The sequence below is a fragment of the Tetrao urogallus genome, assembly GCF_951394365.1.
Source record: "Tetrao urogallus genome assembly, chromosome: 3".
Taxonomy (NCBI): Eukaryota; Metazoa; Chordata; class Aves; order Galliformes; family Phasianidae; genus Tetrao; species Tetrao urogallus.
In genome coordinates this window covers 81,555,548-81,572,555 of record NC_136815.1, presented here as the reverse complement: position 1 = coordinate 81,572,555, position 17,008 = coordinate 81,555,548, and the positions used below count along the sequence as shown (strand labels likewise).

General features: G+C 42.6%; 1 protein-coding gene across 1 annotated transcript in view; it reads left to right on the top strand.

The window, feature by feature from the left end:
• Positions 1-17,008, top strand: part of F13A1 (coagulation factor XIII A chain) — a gene marked incomplete at both ends in the record, with an annotated part of 55,540 nt that overhangs the window by 12,808 nt on the left and 25,724 nt on the right. Inside the window, 3 exons of the mRNA XM_079533739.1 lie at positions 3,759-4,010; positions 11,198-11,316; positions 16,838-16,945. Coding sequence (XP_079389865.1) covers positions 3,759-4,010; positions 11,198-11,316; positions 16,838-16,945 — 479 coding nt within the window. The remainder of the gene's footprint in view (positions 1-3,758; positions 4,011-11,197; positions 11,317-16,837; positions 16,946-17,008) is intronic.

Here is a 17,008-nt window from a genome sequence, read left to right as displayed (position 1 = left end):
TTCTACTGCTGCATAAATAGATTTTGGCGAGTTTTAACAACCACTGCTCTCTTCTTTCTGCACCTATAGAGTGGGTGGGGGGGTGGGAAGACTATTGCATACATGCATTCACACAAGCTTCAGTCATGGTGCATTCACTCACATACTTATTTACTTTTAAAGCCTTGTGATGTAGCAATGAGGAGAAGAGAGCATTGCTTCTTCAATAGTGATTACAGCTATGTTGCTCCACTTCCCACTTGCCTGGAAACCCGGGTGTAGAGCAGAGCTGAGCTGCAACTGAAGTGAATAGGAGCTTTAGGAACTCAGCTTAGGTAGCTACAGAAACCAAGGTGAGATAAGAAAGGAGAGAAAAGAAGTACCAAAGGCCTGTGCACCGTGCTGCAAGAAGAAATCAGCATGTTTGTACCATTACATTTTCCGTAACAGGGATTTCTATAGAAGCAAAACAGCTGTTTGGCAGTGTCATGGTCAGTGCTTAGCCCTGCACTGAAGTGCAGAGTGCTGGAGGCTCCTGAAGGAGGGACGCTGGGAATTCTCTTCTGCCCTGCCATTCCTGGAAGGCAGGACATCATCAGCTACCATTTAGTACTAGAACTCTTCTGGGATGTAACAAGAGCCTATAAAAAAGAGACTCTCTCTATGCCTGATGGTATCAGTGCAGTGGCCTCCAGGCTTTCTGAATTTTCATCTGTTTGCTGTTAGAGAAGAGGAGGTGGGGACATCCCAGCAGCATGTCATGCAGCAACTTTGTCTTTCAGATATAAATTTGCTGTGAAATGTCCTCATGTGAGGGCCAGAGCCTCCTATACCCAAAGCACATGTGAGCACTGGGGAATGAAGCAGCCACAGAGAACTGGCTGCATATCATGCCTCAGGCTGCCAGCTCCCAGAGCAAATCAGAGCATGAGGGATGCTGAGCCAGCTGATGCTGCTGGCAGAAACGCCCTCCTGTCAGCATAAAAAGAATTTATCTTCACTACGTGGCTGCTGGTACTGATATGCACCCAAGCACACCCTCCTGCCTCTCTGCATGTTGAGTTAGCACAAGAGATCCTGCAGAGAATGCTCTGCCAGGAGTTCACAGGCTTTTGGTAATGAGTTTTTAGATAACACTGAATCTTATTCCTTAGAGACTCTCACCTGGAATGTGCAGTCACCATTGTGCATTATTCCTTCTGAGGAAGAGCTGACAACTCAGATATCCCAATTATAAGCCAAAATTGGCCATACTTCTCCACTGCAGCCAGAAATGTGTGCTCAAGATGCAGAGAGATTCAAACGGCCAAGCCATCTTGAGAAACATCCCTACAGTGTTGATAAACAAAGTATTGAATCTATGTAGGGATGCTTTTGCCAGCAACCTTAGCATGTGATGCCAAGTACACTCAGCTTCATAGTGCTCTAGTATCAAGGCACCAGATGTGTGTATATGAGACTAGTGTGGTTGGTGCTGTCAGGTGCTTGGATGTGTGATTACAAATCAGCTCTACAAGCTCCTGTCAGAAGCAACAATTCTCTTGCTCTTCCATTTGCATTTTGGTATTCATTTCAGAAAATGAAGGAAGTTGTCCTCTCTTCAAAGAAAATGTTGGAAATGCTTCACGGGGTGCTTTTGAGAGCCCTGACCATCATCCCTGCCTTCCTCCTGGATCCGAGACTTATGCAACTGTTAGCGAGCAGCCAAACCCTGACTGCCAAATCATGTTTGCTTGTATATTCTGTTTATAACATCTGCAAATTGTCCTGACTTCTAGGATATTCCTTCCCTGGCATCCCTGCTAAGTCTGCAGGTATGTAGGCAATATCCCATTCAGGACAGTACAGTGGCCTGTCTTTCTGCATGCAGCTGTGGGGACTGGCATGGACGCTGGGCTGAAAGAATGTTGCTTACTACTCAGCAGCAGCTACAGGTGCTCCTTTGTCAAGCAGCAGATAGATAAAAGTATCTTGTGGCTTTGCATGAAAGAGGACCTTTGTTGTTTTGAATGGTAAATGGGATTTTAGATGTTGAGTCTTCAGATATCAGAGATATAGTACCTTGCTAAGCCTGGTAAGAGGTGCAGGTTTCCATAAAGATGCATTGCAGAGGCCCCATGGCTTCTTGGGAACCTGTATTGTTCTTATGGGCGGACTCACTGCAGAGGAGTTCTTCAGCTTCCTGATTTCCAGCACACATAAGACATGGTCATGTGGGAGCAGAGTCACAGTGCAGTGCGTTCTGTCCCTGGTAGGCTCCTACAGCAGGCAATCTTCAGTGAAAGTGACAGCATGGGTTCCTAAGCACGTAAAAATACTAATCTTTCTGTCCCTCCTGTTTGGAAGAGATGAGGAAGATATTTAAATAAAAGTAGCACTTGTTAGTGGTTTTAAAGGATATCAGTTCAATTACTTGGTTTGCTCTGCAGCTTTGTTTGCATGAACTGCTTAAAAAAACCCATGACGACTATTCCAAAACTAGAAACAAAACATCTACTGGGGAGACAAGCTGGGTCATACCCAGTTCTGCTACAAAGAACAAGAATGTGTTCAGCTCTCAGATCACAATTGTTAGCAGAGGAAATACTCTTATCTGTTACCTCCATAGGCTCTTCTCTGTAGACAGTCTTTCCTTTGAAGACTTATTTTTGAAGTGTCCAGTGCTTTATCTTCTGCTGTTTTCTATTGATTTTACTCTCTTATTCCAGTCCGTCTTTCTTCTGTAGGCCTCTTCTTTCAGTTGTATCCCTTGCTGATCTGAAGGGGTTTCATGGGTTAGAGCATCCCTGGCCTTTAGGGAAACTGGGATATTTATGTGCACTGAAAATCTGCAAGATGGAAGTTTTTGTGTTCTGAATAACCCTTTGGATGAAGCTCAGTAATCCCAAATATCTTAGAAACATGGGGGGGTCATGGCAGATCACAAGCTTCACATTGAAAGTTAGAGTTGCCCTTTCCCAGAATGTGACAGTGTTCAGATCTGGGTCTATCTCTGCATCAGCTGTATAAAAATAAACAAACAGGAAAATCAGTGCCCTTGTGCATTACATTTTTAAGCTCTAAAATAGTAGGAATGAAAAATAGAGAAGTCTGTCTCTCCCTCTGTGCTTTTCCTTACGGTACCGGTGAATAAGAATAAAACTTTAAGCCTAAACTCTGAAATGAAAAACAGACTTGAGAATGACATAAGGAACTCAGCCTTCTCTCAAGCATTTTTTTTAATCTATACCACTGGTTGGATTCCAGTTATAATTTGACTCTACCTCGGGCTCAAAGGGTATAATCCTTCCCATCTATTTTGAATTCTAGCAGTGTACATGTTTACATTTAGTTTGTTTGTCTAGATGCTTTTTATGCTTGACAGAGTAAAACAAGTTTCTTTCGGTCATGATTTGTCTGACTGTAAGGCAAAATACGAGCAGTACTTTGAAGGTGTGTCATACTTTGGGGCCCACTGCTTGCACAGACCATTTAGCTACCCAGCCAAGGTATGTTCATCCAGACTCTGGGGATCCGGAGTTGGTTCCCACACCATCTACAAGGTTCTTGGGGAGTATCCATTGCATGGGCTGCCTGCTGGGAAGTGGTGTACGCCCTTCTGTGGCAGCAGCACCAGCAACTAAGTACTGTGGAAAGCTCTATGGAAGGCAGGTGGTTCCTGCCCACTAACATTTGCCATCTCTGTAGGAAATACACAAAGGGACAGAAGACTGTTGGTAAATGAAGAGATGTTAAAGCTAGATGAACCACATCATGGAGTTTTCCCCTTCTCTCCCCAGGTCGCTACCCACAACCAAACAAAGGCACCTACATCCCGATCCTCATAGGTGACGTGCTGAAACCTGGAGAGTGGGGAGCCAAGATTACCCACAAAGACAACAACTCCATTCGCCTGTCCATCATGTCCTCTGCTACCTGCATTATTGGGAAGTTTCGCCTTTACGTTGCCATCTGGACTCCCTATGGCATCATCAGAACACACAGGAACTCAGCAACTGACACTTACATATTGTTCAACCCCTGGTGCCAATGTAAGTAGTTTTTTATCAATGTCAAAGACTCACAGTTTTCTCCACTGGGCTCATTGGTTTGTGAGAGGGTGTAGTCCAGGAAAGGGAACTTGTGCCAAGGTGGTTGGAGGCCAGTCTGTATGAATACAGAAAGGATATGTTTACATTTACCTAATTGCCAAGAGCTAAGTATTACACTCTTGAGGTTGCCTTGTAAGTGGGGCTACAGGAGCATTCTGTAGTTTCATGAGGCTGAGTTTGTGTTTACCAACATAGCTGGCATGGCACTGCTCCATTTTTGGTATTAAATATATCCCAAGGCTTTGCTCTGGTTCTAATAATCATCAGTGTGAACCTTCTGCCTGCCGCCATGTTCCTTAAACAGATAAATCAGTACGGGCATGTTTTTTTTCCCAGCATTTGGTGTGGGGTAGGATGTAGTGGCACCCCATTCACAGCAGCTGAATTACATTGCTGGTTGCCACATTTTAGGATGGAGCATCTGCAGCCCAAAAGCCTGCTAAAACTCAATGGAAGCTGCTGTCCTGCACAGTTTGGATGCACTCAGTCTGCTGCAACATGATTGGTGGCACCTTGCTGTTACACAGGATTTGACCTTATAACTTACCCTTAGCAGTGACTAATTACCAGCAACCTTGTCCTCTTTGATGAACAGAACATTTTGCAAATTAGCCCTTTTTGTAATCCAGTGTGTTAAAGAACTTTTGTTTTTTAAATCTCCCCGGACCAAGGTAAAATCAGCCCTTCTGCTGACAGAATTGCTCTTTTACCCAATGAACTCAAAGTGTGGTTTTAAGGAGAAGGCAAGGAGGACTGGCGAGGCTAGGTTCACCAGCCTTCTGACAGGATTCAGACCGTGTCTCAGCTTCTGATGCTTGTAAGACTCCATATCTGGCACATGTACTGCTGTATATTTAGGTCACCAGCTAACTATATAGCCTCCTGCCATCCTTCCATCATCCTTCAATTTTTTACCAGAGGATTTTCATCAAATAACCCCATACCGAGTACGGGCCGTCTTACCATGTGATGAGTAAGATTAGCATTATTAATAGAGCCCATTATTCAGCCACACTACTGTCAGTACGTAATTTGTGCTGACTTCATTACTTACCCCTGGTCCAAGGGAATATACGCAGTGATTAGCTTATGCATTATTTAGGAAGATATATGTTAATGCTGAGTAAAGTGGAGTTAGTTAAGCAGGAATGGGAAGGGCAGGGCCCAAGGCCTCACAACACCATGAGGGACTTTTGAAAGCAACGTGGAGTTGCATACCTTAGAGACACATGGTCAGTTTATTCTGGGAGTAAGAAGAGTGGGTAACAGAAAGCGAGGGATCATTGGCAAAGCTAAATGAACTAATGTGACACCCTGGTGAACAGACAAAGCCTCTCAGTGTTTTTAAAGGCAACATCAACATGTGCCAGTTCCAGCTCAGGAGGTGTGATTCTCCACCCCAAGGCAGAGAATCCTTTGGGTGGAGTCCTGGTTTCTCAACAGCCAGCTTGTTAGCCAGCACAGTGACTATGCCGTGGCTCAACATCTCTTTAAGCAGGGAAAAACCACAGAGGAAAATTTTAAGTCACCTCATGACAATTATGCAGCCAGCTGGGGCTGAGGGCAGTCATAAAAAATAGAAAAAATGTGGTGGGGGGAGATTGGCTGCCACAGCATGTGTGATGGGGACCACACACAGAAGCTGATTTGAGGATGAGGTGAGCAGTAAGAAGGGGAAAATCAATCCCTCATTCACATCTCTTATTCATATCTCTGTATGCCCATGCCACATGGGTGCTTTGCACTCACTTCCTGAGCTGAATGGGATCAAAAGCCAGCAAAACAAAATCCACGGTGTGGGAGCTCACATGTAGAGCTCAGAACATGCAGCAGCATCCATCAAGAAGGCTAACAGAGATGTCTACTGCAGGAAGGCAAAAGAGAGACTCAGAGCAGCAAGGCTCTGCTGTGGGGGTCACCCGCAGAACATCATGTCCTTGTCCCCAGCTTACGTGTCCAGGTGTGCCACAATGGATTCAATTCCTGACCCTTGCTAACTATTGTAGCTTTCGTTTTTTGTGCGCTTCATTTGGATGTGGATTTGCTTTCTTTCCCTCCTAAGCAGTTTGGACTAATTGGTTCCTGTGTCTGCCTTTTCCCCTTTGTGTTAGAAGAGCAAGGGCAGTATTTCTCCATGCTTTGTCCTCTGGCTGGGAAAGTTTGTGCAGTGGAATGACAAAAGGGTATAAAAACTCAGGCAGTTAAACTGCACAGAAAACAATAGTTTGAAAATCTCCTGGACTTGTTTGCTGGGTTAATAGTTAAGAAGCAGAGTCTGAGTAAAAAACCTCATTAAAAAGAGAGAAGGCTGGGGAGTGAGTGAATGGGGATTGTTATCACAGGGAGCAGAGTACAAGCTCCATCAGTGTCTAGTGCAGCTACCCAACTCATCATTTTAGAGAAACATCAATGTGTCTGTGTGAGCTTTTCTTTAAGACAGAGGCATTTATGCCCTTTCTTGTTACTTCTTTTTTCATTGTAATTCAGTTTTGACATAATTTCCCAGGCTGAGATGCGTTTTATTTTCTACTGTTTCAGAGCAAGTCTGCATGCTTTACCAGTTAAGCTACAGAGCAGCCTCTTCTTTTCTTCCAAAATCATCAGATGCTTTTATATGGTTAAGGCTTATCACCAAGAATACTTTACAGATACAGATGTGGGGCCCGATCTTGCAAAGTGATGTGCTTCTGCCCCAAACATTTTGGAATTCAGCAAGCAAGTGGATTGGCATTTCAGATACTCATGTGAAATTTGCATTAGTTAATAAGCAAAGTGAAGCCTGCAAGGATAGGCAACATCCTCTCTTCAGCTGACATAACAGGGAAAAACAAACATGCTCTTGGGCACACAGAGCCCTCTTCAGTTCTGAAACAGGAGATACAAATGGCAAGTCATTAAGGATAACTTATTTGAGTATAACTTGAGTCTTAGCAATATCAGACTACATGAAAGTGGAGAATGGCTCCTTTGATCTAGGTGCTGTGAGCTCCTCTCTCCAAGGAGGTGCTGAGCCAGCAACATTCTGCTTGGGAGCACTCAGTGTCTATCAGGAAAAGACTTTGCATGTCTCTTGTGGCTCTCCTAGGTGGAGATGCATAGCGTGTCTGTAAGTTGCAGACTCATGGGCTGAGGATTATGTTTCATTCACAGAAGCTTTCTGCAAAGTGTTTTAGATTAGAGCAATTAAATATGTTGCAGTCTTGGTGACTCAGTTGACTCTGCTACCCATGTCCTTCAAACATCCTGTTACAGTTTGAGGATTAGTAGCATGTGGTTGCCTTTGGACATCTCTAATATCACAGAATCATGGAATCATTAAGGTTGGAAAAGACCATTAACATCATCAAGTCTAACTGTTCACCTATCACTATCCATCATCAACATGCCTACTATGCTGTCTCTAAAACGTTAAATGTGATCAGGCATCCAAGTTTGACTCGGTAACATTTTCTGTTATTTGTAGCCATATATTAAATTTTATGTCTTCTACCATAGATTCCAAAAATTCACAAATTCAGAGCTTCATATCTCTGCTACACTCACAGAGACAAGAACCAGCCATTGCACAGCATCATTCAAAGTGGAGTGGACTTTGTAGATATCTGTTTTAGCTCTTGCTGCAATGTGTTTGCCGCAGTGGTGTTCTCCTCCCAGCAAGAGCTTGTCCAGGTTCCCATGCTAAAGGAAGGCCAGGTCCTGAAGGCAAACCACCTTCATCCATCTGCTGGTTCTGCTGTGCTCAGCTGTCCCTGTGTGCAGGAGAAGATGACATTTCCAGCTCCAGTGGTTGCTTTGCTAGAGCAGGGGTTTCCCAGGTGCATCAATACCAGGGAGGGGCCTCTCATGGCTATTCGCTTTCCTAAAGGGACATAGCTTCTCTGTACTTCTTACTTCTTTCATAAGGAGCTTTTTTCACACAGAAGGTGGTGAAGCACTGGAACAGGTTGCCCAAGGAGGTTGTGGATGCCCCATCCCTGGAGGCATTCAAGGCCAGGCTGGATGTGGCTCTGGGCAGCTTGGTCTGGTGGTTGATGACCCTGCATGTAGCAGGGGGGTTGAAACTAGGTGATCATTGTGGTCGTTTTCAACCCAGGCCATTCTATGATTCTATGATTGCATGAGCTTTTGTACATTGGGATTTCTCACCTGCACTACTGTCCTCACGTGGAATGTGTTTTCACCTTGTCTATCTTCAAACAAAGAAGCATAGAGGATTATTTGCTTCTTTGTAGCACTGCTAGCTAGGGTCTTAGTAATTTCCCAGGATAAAAGAAGTAAGTAGAAAAACCTTAAACTGCTAGAGAAAAAGAACAAACAAGCCTGGTGCTTTTTCTTGGAATTCTTCTGTTTGTCAGATGTGAAATTCTGCTTGCACCAAATAATTAGGAATTGTACTATGTAGAGCATGCTTAGCATCGAAGTAGTCACAAATGCCTCGTATTTTCTTCTAAACAGTTCTCAAGGGTAGTGAGAGCTGTCAAAAATCAAAGCAGCTGGCTTTTATGTGGAACACAGAGGCCCGTTTTACTTTATCAAAAAATAGAAATAATTTAAAATAATTGACAGAGAAGTTAATCAATTTTCATCTGATTTAGCAAAGATCACGCAGTCTTGAAATAACGTAGGCATCTCAATTGATACCAACGAGATCAATATTGATATTTATAATCCCTGAAAGAAAACAACAGCTGTCAAGAAGGCATGTGCACACACTCTGCTGAATGCATAACTGTACTGAAGCAGGTGTGAGTTGTACTCCTTGAAATGCATTTTCTGTATTGTTTGTATACACGTGCTCCAATAAAACCCAGAGCTCAGTGAGTCAATACATGTAATTGCTCCATAAGCAAATCAGGCACATCCATCCTAATGACACAGAGCCTTGTGTGATTTGCAACATCCACAACATTTTTGATGGGATGTTGTGCAGAACTTGCTTAGAGGTGGGAGATGGACCTCAAGGAAGTCATGTAATATGGTGCTTCCAAAGTATGCACGTCACTGCTGGCATAAATGGCTGTAGCCTTTGGATCCACTGTCAGGTCTTAACACTGTTTCTGTCACCTGGTATCCTCTCATTGTAAACTCACAATCTTCTGCTTTGTGCCTGGGTGCAGACTGACTTGGTTGTAGGGGGTGCCAGGCTTATGAACAGCCCTTGTTACAACCCAGCCTTTAGAGGCCAGATATGTAGCACCCTGCCTCTACACAAAGAGAGAGCCTCAGACCTGCCTGCCTCAGGAAAAACCAGGCAAAACCTGCTGCTTTTCCATCTGCTCTGATTCTGATGTAGCTTGCTGAGCCTGTATGGCAACCTTGTCAAAAGCACAATGGAAAGCACTGATCTCTTCAAATGCAAAAAATCCTCCTTACATCCAATACCTGCTTGAATACCAGTGTGAAGCTCTTGATGTTATATATCTATACATAATCCCTTCTGCATATGTAGATGTATTTATATCCATCTGAGAATAAAGATTCCAACAGAGTCAGGTGTACAGAATGGCAAAGCTCTTCACCTACTTGAAGTCAGTGTGAGTTTTGCCATTGATTTTTCAGATTTTAGCTGTTTTCAGCTGAACTGCAGTTCTGTGGGTAAATGGAGAAGAAGCTCTTGAAGATGAGTTTTAGAAGGAAGTACAAATCTGATTTGAATTTCAACAAAATACAACAAATCAATAGGCTTTTAAAGTGAAATAATCCCATAGTAATTTGTAGTAAGATGCAGAAGAAAGCCTCTATGACAATGGTAAGTGGCAGTTTTGTACTTGTTTATATCACACATTCACAGGTTACTGCTTCTCTTTAATTTGTATCTGGTGCCACATTACTGATTTCCTGAAATTAATTAATTCCCAAACCATTACATGTTAAGTGGTACCTCTTAGTCACAAAATACCATTATTGGCACAGGAAATAAATCCTCAACTGTTCTAACATCACAGAATTTCCCATCCATTTCATGTCTGCCATGAACATCTGAATAGTTTCATGTAGTTCAGGGTTATTTATATATATTAACTATGGGTTATTTAAGTATATGAATCTTTGCAGGATGAGGATCCACTTATATTCTCTTGACTCATATTAAGCCAATCTAGGATGTGTGTTTAATATATGTTTTGATGAAGATGTCTTCCAAATACTTCCAGTTTTCGTTTGGACAAACTGAGAGACCTGGGTCTGTTTGGTCTGGAGAAAAGAAGACTGAGGAGGGATTTTATCAGTGCTGATAAATATCTAAAGGGTGGGTGTCAAGTGGGTGGAGCAAGGCTCTCTTCAGTGATGCCCACTGGCAGGACTAAGGGCAATGGGTACAAACTGGAACGCAGGAAGTTCCATATGAACATGAGAAAGAACTTTACTTTGAGGGTGACAGAGCACTGGAACAGGCTGCCCACAGACGTTGTGGAGTCTCAGTCCATGAAGATATCCAAAAACCCGCCTGAACACTTTCCCATGCAACCTACTGTGGGGAACTGCTTTAGCAGGGAGATTGAACTTGATGATCTCCAGAAGTCCCTTCCAACCCGTATGATTTTGTGGTTCTGCATTATTTTGTAATTTCATATTGGCTGGTCAGTCAAGCTACATCGGGGAGGAGCACTGCAGTCAATAACTTATGTACAGGAAAAGCAATCAAACTCCTCTGTTAATACACTATAAAGGTGTATTCCAATTTTTGTAATGTGCTACAGATTTTTTCTTTAGATCTCTTGATTTGATCTGTTTTCTGTTAATCTTAATAGGCTAGAAATTGTTCTTTGATCTGTTTGTACAGATGCAGAATTGCATCACGGTGCCCCAACTTTTAAATTAGTGGTACAGAGTAATCATAAAACTCTTGATAAGATGTGACATTTTAATCATAGTTTTCAGATCTTGAGAAAACAGGCAGGATTTGTCAGCGTTTTTGCATCTTTCATGCTTTTAAGTTGTGTATCATATTTCTAACCGGGGTCACTGTCTCCTCATGTTTGTATTCTCTTGAAGCAAGTGATGTTTTGTTTGAAGGGGGATGGGCACATCTCATCCAATATGGCTGTAGTATATGCTCATTATTTTTATCTTCCCGATATAAAATGTAAATGGCAATGTTGATGTTTGTTTTGGATAAATTGATACAGTGGATGCCGTGTACCTGGATGACGAGAAGGAAAGGGAAGAATATGTCTTGAATGATGTTGGTATTGTTTTCCATGGAGACATCAATGAAGTGAAATTCAGAAGCTGGAGTTACGGTCAGGTGAGCTATTTGGACCTTCTCTGACTGCTCCCAGTAGGACAGCAAATGAATTTAATCGACAGCAGACTGTGGTTGAGACTGTGGGCTCTGGAGTGCATTATTGGTCTCTACTTCAGAATCACAAGGGGGTATAGTTTTTTAAAATTGTATGATATGGGTATATACCTAATCCAGAAAAGCAACGTTATAATAGCTAGTATTTAAAGATCTTGTTTTAGGGGCACATTTCAGATACTAAGAGACTTCCTGTTGAAAGCTATAATCGTTAGCTGAGGTTTTCACTATGCAGCAGCATTTCTGCTGCTGTGATACTGCTGCTTTAGGATCAGACTGATTTGGTGAAAGATAAGAAGCTTATTTATTTAGCAAGAGGTTGTACTCCCTTTCTTCCTTTCAGTTCTAGCAGAAGTGGAAGTAATTCTCATTTTTCCAGAAGTCAGCTTTTCTTAGGGTTCCTGTTACAAACAGAGGTTTGGTCCCAGAGTTTTACATTTCCTTACCACAGTGACAAAGGGGGGAACTTCTCCCTTTGCTGTCTGGACTTGACAACTTCAGCCCTCTGAAGATGTGGAAAGCACAGTCCTGGCTGGCTGGTGTGTGGTAGTGATATGCCTTCAGTGTTATCAACCCCTTACTGCTTACCTGTTTTATCTCAATCTGTTTGTATCACTAGACAGCCTGAAAGTCCCTGAGGGATGAAAGAGTTAAGCTGTTGTGTGAGAATGGGAAAATAGCATTCAATAGCAACATCAAAATTAGCAAAGCTAATTTTCACTCAGGGGTATTCCAATGGGCAGTTATTGGACATGGCTCACCTTACATCCTGGTTTTTCACATCAGCACCACTAAGAAAGTATTGAAGTACTTCCTTCATGCCACAGTGATGGATCCATTCAGCACTCTGCACATCCCCAGCACAGCCTTGCAGAAGGAACCCTCTTGCTTTGCTTTCTGTCCCTCAGCTGAAGACTAACTCAAAGTTTAAGCTGGCTGGATTGCCACTGTGCTTGCACTAGAGAGCTCTTTGAATTGACATTGCTCTTGCTTCCTCATTTAAGGATGCAATTCCATGTTTTTTCCCACAGCAGTGCTGCTTTAGGTAGCTCCTGCCTTTGCACCTTTCCACTGGTTGTCTCAGCGCTGTGTTTGTGGGGTTTGAAAGAGATCCTGTCTAAGCTAAAAATAATCCTTAAATAAGGTGAGGGGGAAACAATTCCATAAACTGAGGGTGCATCTGAGAGAGATAAGAAGAACCAGATCCTGAGGCCAAAGCTGGGTGTGCATTTAAGTTGACCAAAAATGCCCCCTCCTGGCCCTTCCTTCCCCCTGCAAGTGTTTATACAGCCGTGCAGTGAATCAGACCAGAGAACTGACCTAGCTGAACAAGCAGCTCCTTTTTTTTTCTTCTTTTTTTTTTTCTTTTTTTTCCTTGGGTTGTTATTCAGGCGTGCTCTGCTCCTACATTTAGGATTCACTCTGTGACAGATGTAGGGGAGGGAGAGAGGAGAACGAGTGGCTGGAAATGGAAGATGTTGCTTCAACCAGCTGCTAGATTTATATCCTAAGACACTGAATTTATGGACTATAGTGGTTTGGCCTGAGGTGCTTATATTCTGCAAATCCAGCACCTTCCTGACACAAACACCAACCTCCCTTGAGAAACTGCATTATTTATTTGGTTTTGCTAGGAGGCAGCTCTGTTCAGGAGGTTAAAGCTGTTCCACATCCCTTTGTCATATGCTTTTCCTTCCGGTGTTGTCTGGCACTGGAGAGCTTGATTTCCACCCTCGGTGGTGGTGCACATTTTGTTGCCTGTGTGACAGCTTAGTGTGGCAAGTGCATCAAAGCCAAGAGTTATCCCAGAGCCCATCATTATTTTTGTGAGGGTGAAATGGACATCTTACGTCTAAACACAATGGAGAAATATTCTTCTGGTTCAGAGTGATAGAGGATGGTTTCCCTGATGCTACCCTACCAATTACCACCCATTAAAACATAAGCTTTCCTCATTTTTAGCAATCTTTTATGTTAAAACTAGGAGCATTGACAGCTGAAATCTTTAACTGAGGGTTATAAATTAAAAAAGAACATGCAGTTCAAAACTGGATTATTAGTGGAAGATCATTTTCACAGCTGCCCTCTTTAATGAGCAGCATCAACTTGAGAGGAGGAGAGGCAAGAAAAATGGACCCAGGAAGAAAATACAACAGACCACTTGAAACATGGCTATAATGACTGAGGATTCGGGATGAGAATGTTCCTTGTAACATGACTGCAATTCCTTTCTTCTAAGGGTGTGCAAATTGCCAGTCACTCAGAAAAGCCCAAGGGAGATTGAGGAGAAATTTTGCTTTAGAAGAAAACTGGGCACATAGGAACTCTCCAGCTAAGAAATATTGGAAGCTATATTGGTGCCGTATTGATTTTTTAACTCTGCCTTTTTTTTTTTTTTTTTTTTTGAGAAAAGTAAAATAAAGCAGGTGGGCATAGTGCTCTTGTTGTCCTGTTGAGCTTAATCATGTCCACGTGAGCCCAAAGCACAAACAAAATTTTGTGGTATGTGCATTTCTTAAGGTTAGATCACTGCCTGTGACCAGCTGTGGGAAACACAGACCTACTTCCACCAGTGCAGAAGGTGATGCAGCCCCTCTTACTTGGATTTAATTGGTTTGAAGTTTTTCTACTAGAAGGTTAGCATGAAAGGGGAATGTCCACTGAAGGCCAGTCTCACTTAAATGCACTGCTCTATAATGCAATGCAAACCAATGTCCAGGCAGAGCCTCTTTTCCTGTATTTTCCCATGCCTTGTCTTCCTTCCACAGACTTTTCCAGGTGACTGTGCCAATCCTTTGTCCTGAATTTGGGTTGTTCCCATTTCAGTCTGTGTCAAGCAGACAGTGCCAGTGCCTGGCCTATGTCTGTTGATCTGTCCTGGCTGCCTGCTTGTCTTGGCTGCTGTTTCATTTGATATATCAAGGGTACTCAGCCTTGTGTGTGTTATGTGTCTGTTCTGCTTCCCTCTAGATATTATTTTCATGCCACGATTGAGGACAGGAAACTAATTTAGTTTGATTTAGTGTTTTTAAGAAGTAATGGAAAGCAAAACTGGCTTTAGCCCATGTTATGGTGCTTTGCATCCTATGCTGCTACATTAGCATAAGGCAGCTAGACTTTACAGCCTGTCCTGTGTCCCTCCTCCTATTAATCCAATTACTTCACAGTCATTTATATCATTTTGTAAATGCTAGGGTGAAAGACAGCAACTCCGATAGTAATTTCTTTCCTCTTTAGTCTTCCTGTATGTGCTGGCAAGATTGACAGTGTCTCATAAACTGTAGATAAGAGAGATTTAATTTGCAAGCTAAACTTCTTATTGATTTAAGTCAGCTCTTAGACACTGATGATGACTTGAAGAACAGAAAGCTCTTTTTGATCCTAGTGAAAGTGATAAATCATTAGCCAGGCCAAAAGAAGAGTGAACCTGAAGCAGGAAAGGGCCACTATGACGGCCCAGAGTTTATACTGTCTGTCTGTTCTCCTTGGGAAGCAGAGTCTCCACAGCTCTGCCATTCACCTGACTTTGCTTACAGACATATCACTAGAGTAGAGTGGAGACCAATAGCATACAATTATTCAACCTCCTGGAAATCATACAATACAAGGAGTAGGACATTTGGAGCCACTGACCCGCTTTCTTGCTTGCCTGAACACTGTGAATTCAGTTTTGCTCAGAAGGCTACATGCTAACAAACTTCCAGAGAAAGTAATTCAATGCTGGATTGCATGAAAAAGATGAGAAACAGTATGAGGAGAGAGGATGCTTGCTGGGCTCATTTAGCTTGGCAAAGTGAAGGCTCCAAGGTGACTTCATTGCTGCCTTTCAGCATCTAAGAAGAGCTTATAAACAGGAGGGAGACCATTTTTTACCCTTTTTTTCTTTTTTTTTTGCCCAGAGAAGCTGTAGGTGTCCCATCCTTGGACATGTTCAAGGCCAGGTTGAATGGGGCCATGGGCAGCCTGAGCTGGATGGCAACGCTGCCCATGGCAGAGGTTAGGACTGGGTGGGCTTTAAGTTCCCTACCAACCTAAGACATTTTGTGATTCTGTGATTGTTTTGAAGGGATAGACACTGTGGCAGTTTGCTGAGCAATGAGAGCCAAGCAGGCCAAAAAAAAAACGTTTCTTGAACAGGAAAAGTCTGAGAGTGATGAAATAGAGAGGTGCTTCTCTTATGCTCATGCCAGTGCTCAGCTGGTACCTATAAGGGAGAGGCCAAAGGAGGCACAGATTCTCCAAGGACGTTATCCCCATCCCTCCCACCTTTTTTCAGCACTGACAGCTGTCTTGATTCTTAGCGCTTCCTTCTCAGCTCTCTGGCCTCACCCTGCCTCTGCCTTTCCCATGCTACCAGGCCAGCAGCTTGGCATGGGCATTTGTTTGCCTTCTGCAGGATGCGAAACTCAGATCACCCTCATATGCTGAGGAGCCTTAAACCAGGCTGGAGGTGGTTTCAAAATCAATACAGCTCTAGTTGCAGCTGGGCACAAGAGCAAAAATCTTGTTAGCATGAACCATATCTCTAAGGATGCAAATGAAGGACATAAAGCTGAATATGGCAAGGGGACGAGCTGAATGGAGTTTCTGTTACAGCTTTGAATGCTAATATAATACTGTGTTTTCAATGAAACTGGAAGACGTTTTTTTATAAATGTGTGTTTCCTTGTCCCCTACCATTTTCCAGGGGACAGAGATATTTTCCTTTGCTATGCAGTTTCTCCTAAGGAAAATGAAATACATCACAGGGCAAGTTCTGTGACAAATGGTTTCTGGTCTATTTAGGCACCTCTGCCCTCAATTCATTCCTGTGCTTGTTCATGCTGGATCGAAGAAACTGTACCTTTCCACTCTATTTTTGAAGAAGACTACTTTAGGTCACTTGGTATTTTTTATGTCTAAGTTTCAGAGACCAGGATTAATCCATCTCATTAGCTTTTGGCTTGTTAATTTTAAACATTTTACTATTTTAGTCTAAAATTTAAACTTCATATTATCTGTGGTAAATCATTTATTGGTCAACTTCTTAGCGTTGTGCTGAATGTATCAGAAAAGTTCTGAAATTAACAGGTCTGGAATCTGTGAAGGACATGAAGTCCTTAGCGAGCAGACTAGCTTATTGTAGTTATTATTATAATACCTTCCTATTATATACTTGTTAGCACTTAAAATTTTATGTCCTGTCAGAAAGGCTATGTTGTCATTTTAACCTTCTGGAAACCAGACTGAGTTTGAATTGAAAATGACGCTCTCTTTTCCCTTAAAGTGTCTCACATTTTTTTGCTATACGTGGGCAATTATTCTAGAAGAAAACTTGTATTTTATACATAGAACTTTGACCTGAGCAACTGATTTTGAAGCTGATCAGCTATTATAACAACAGTGAAAAATAACTTTGCCTTTGCTTTTCAGAATAAAGTGTGACTTAACTTGCCCTCTATTTCTCTCTTTCTTTCTTTTTATCTAGTTTGAAGAAAACATTCTGGATGCTTGCCTTTTCCTGATGGACAAGGCAGAACTGGAGTTGTCTGGGCGTGGAAACCCAATCAAAATCTGCCGTGTTGCCTCTGCAGTGGTATGCAATAGATGCCCAGGATGTGTCAGAAGTGACTCTCTAATCAAAGTCAGGCTGGTTTAA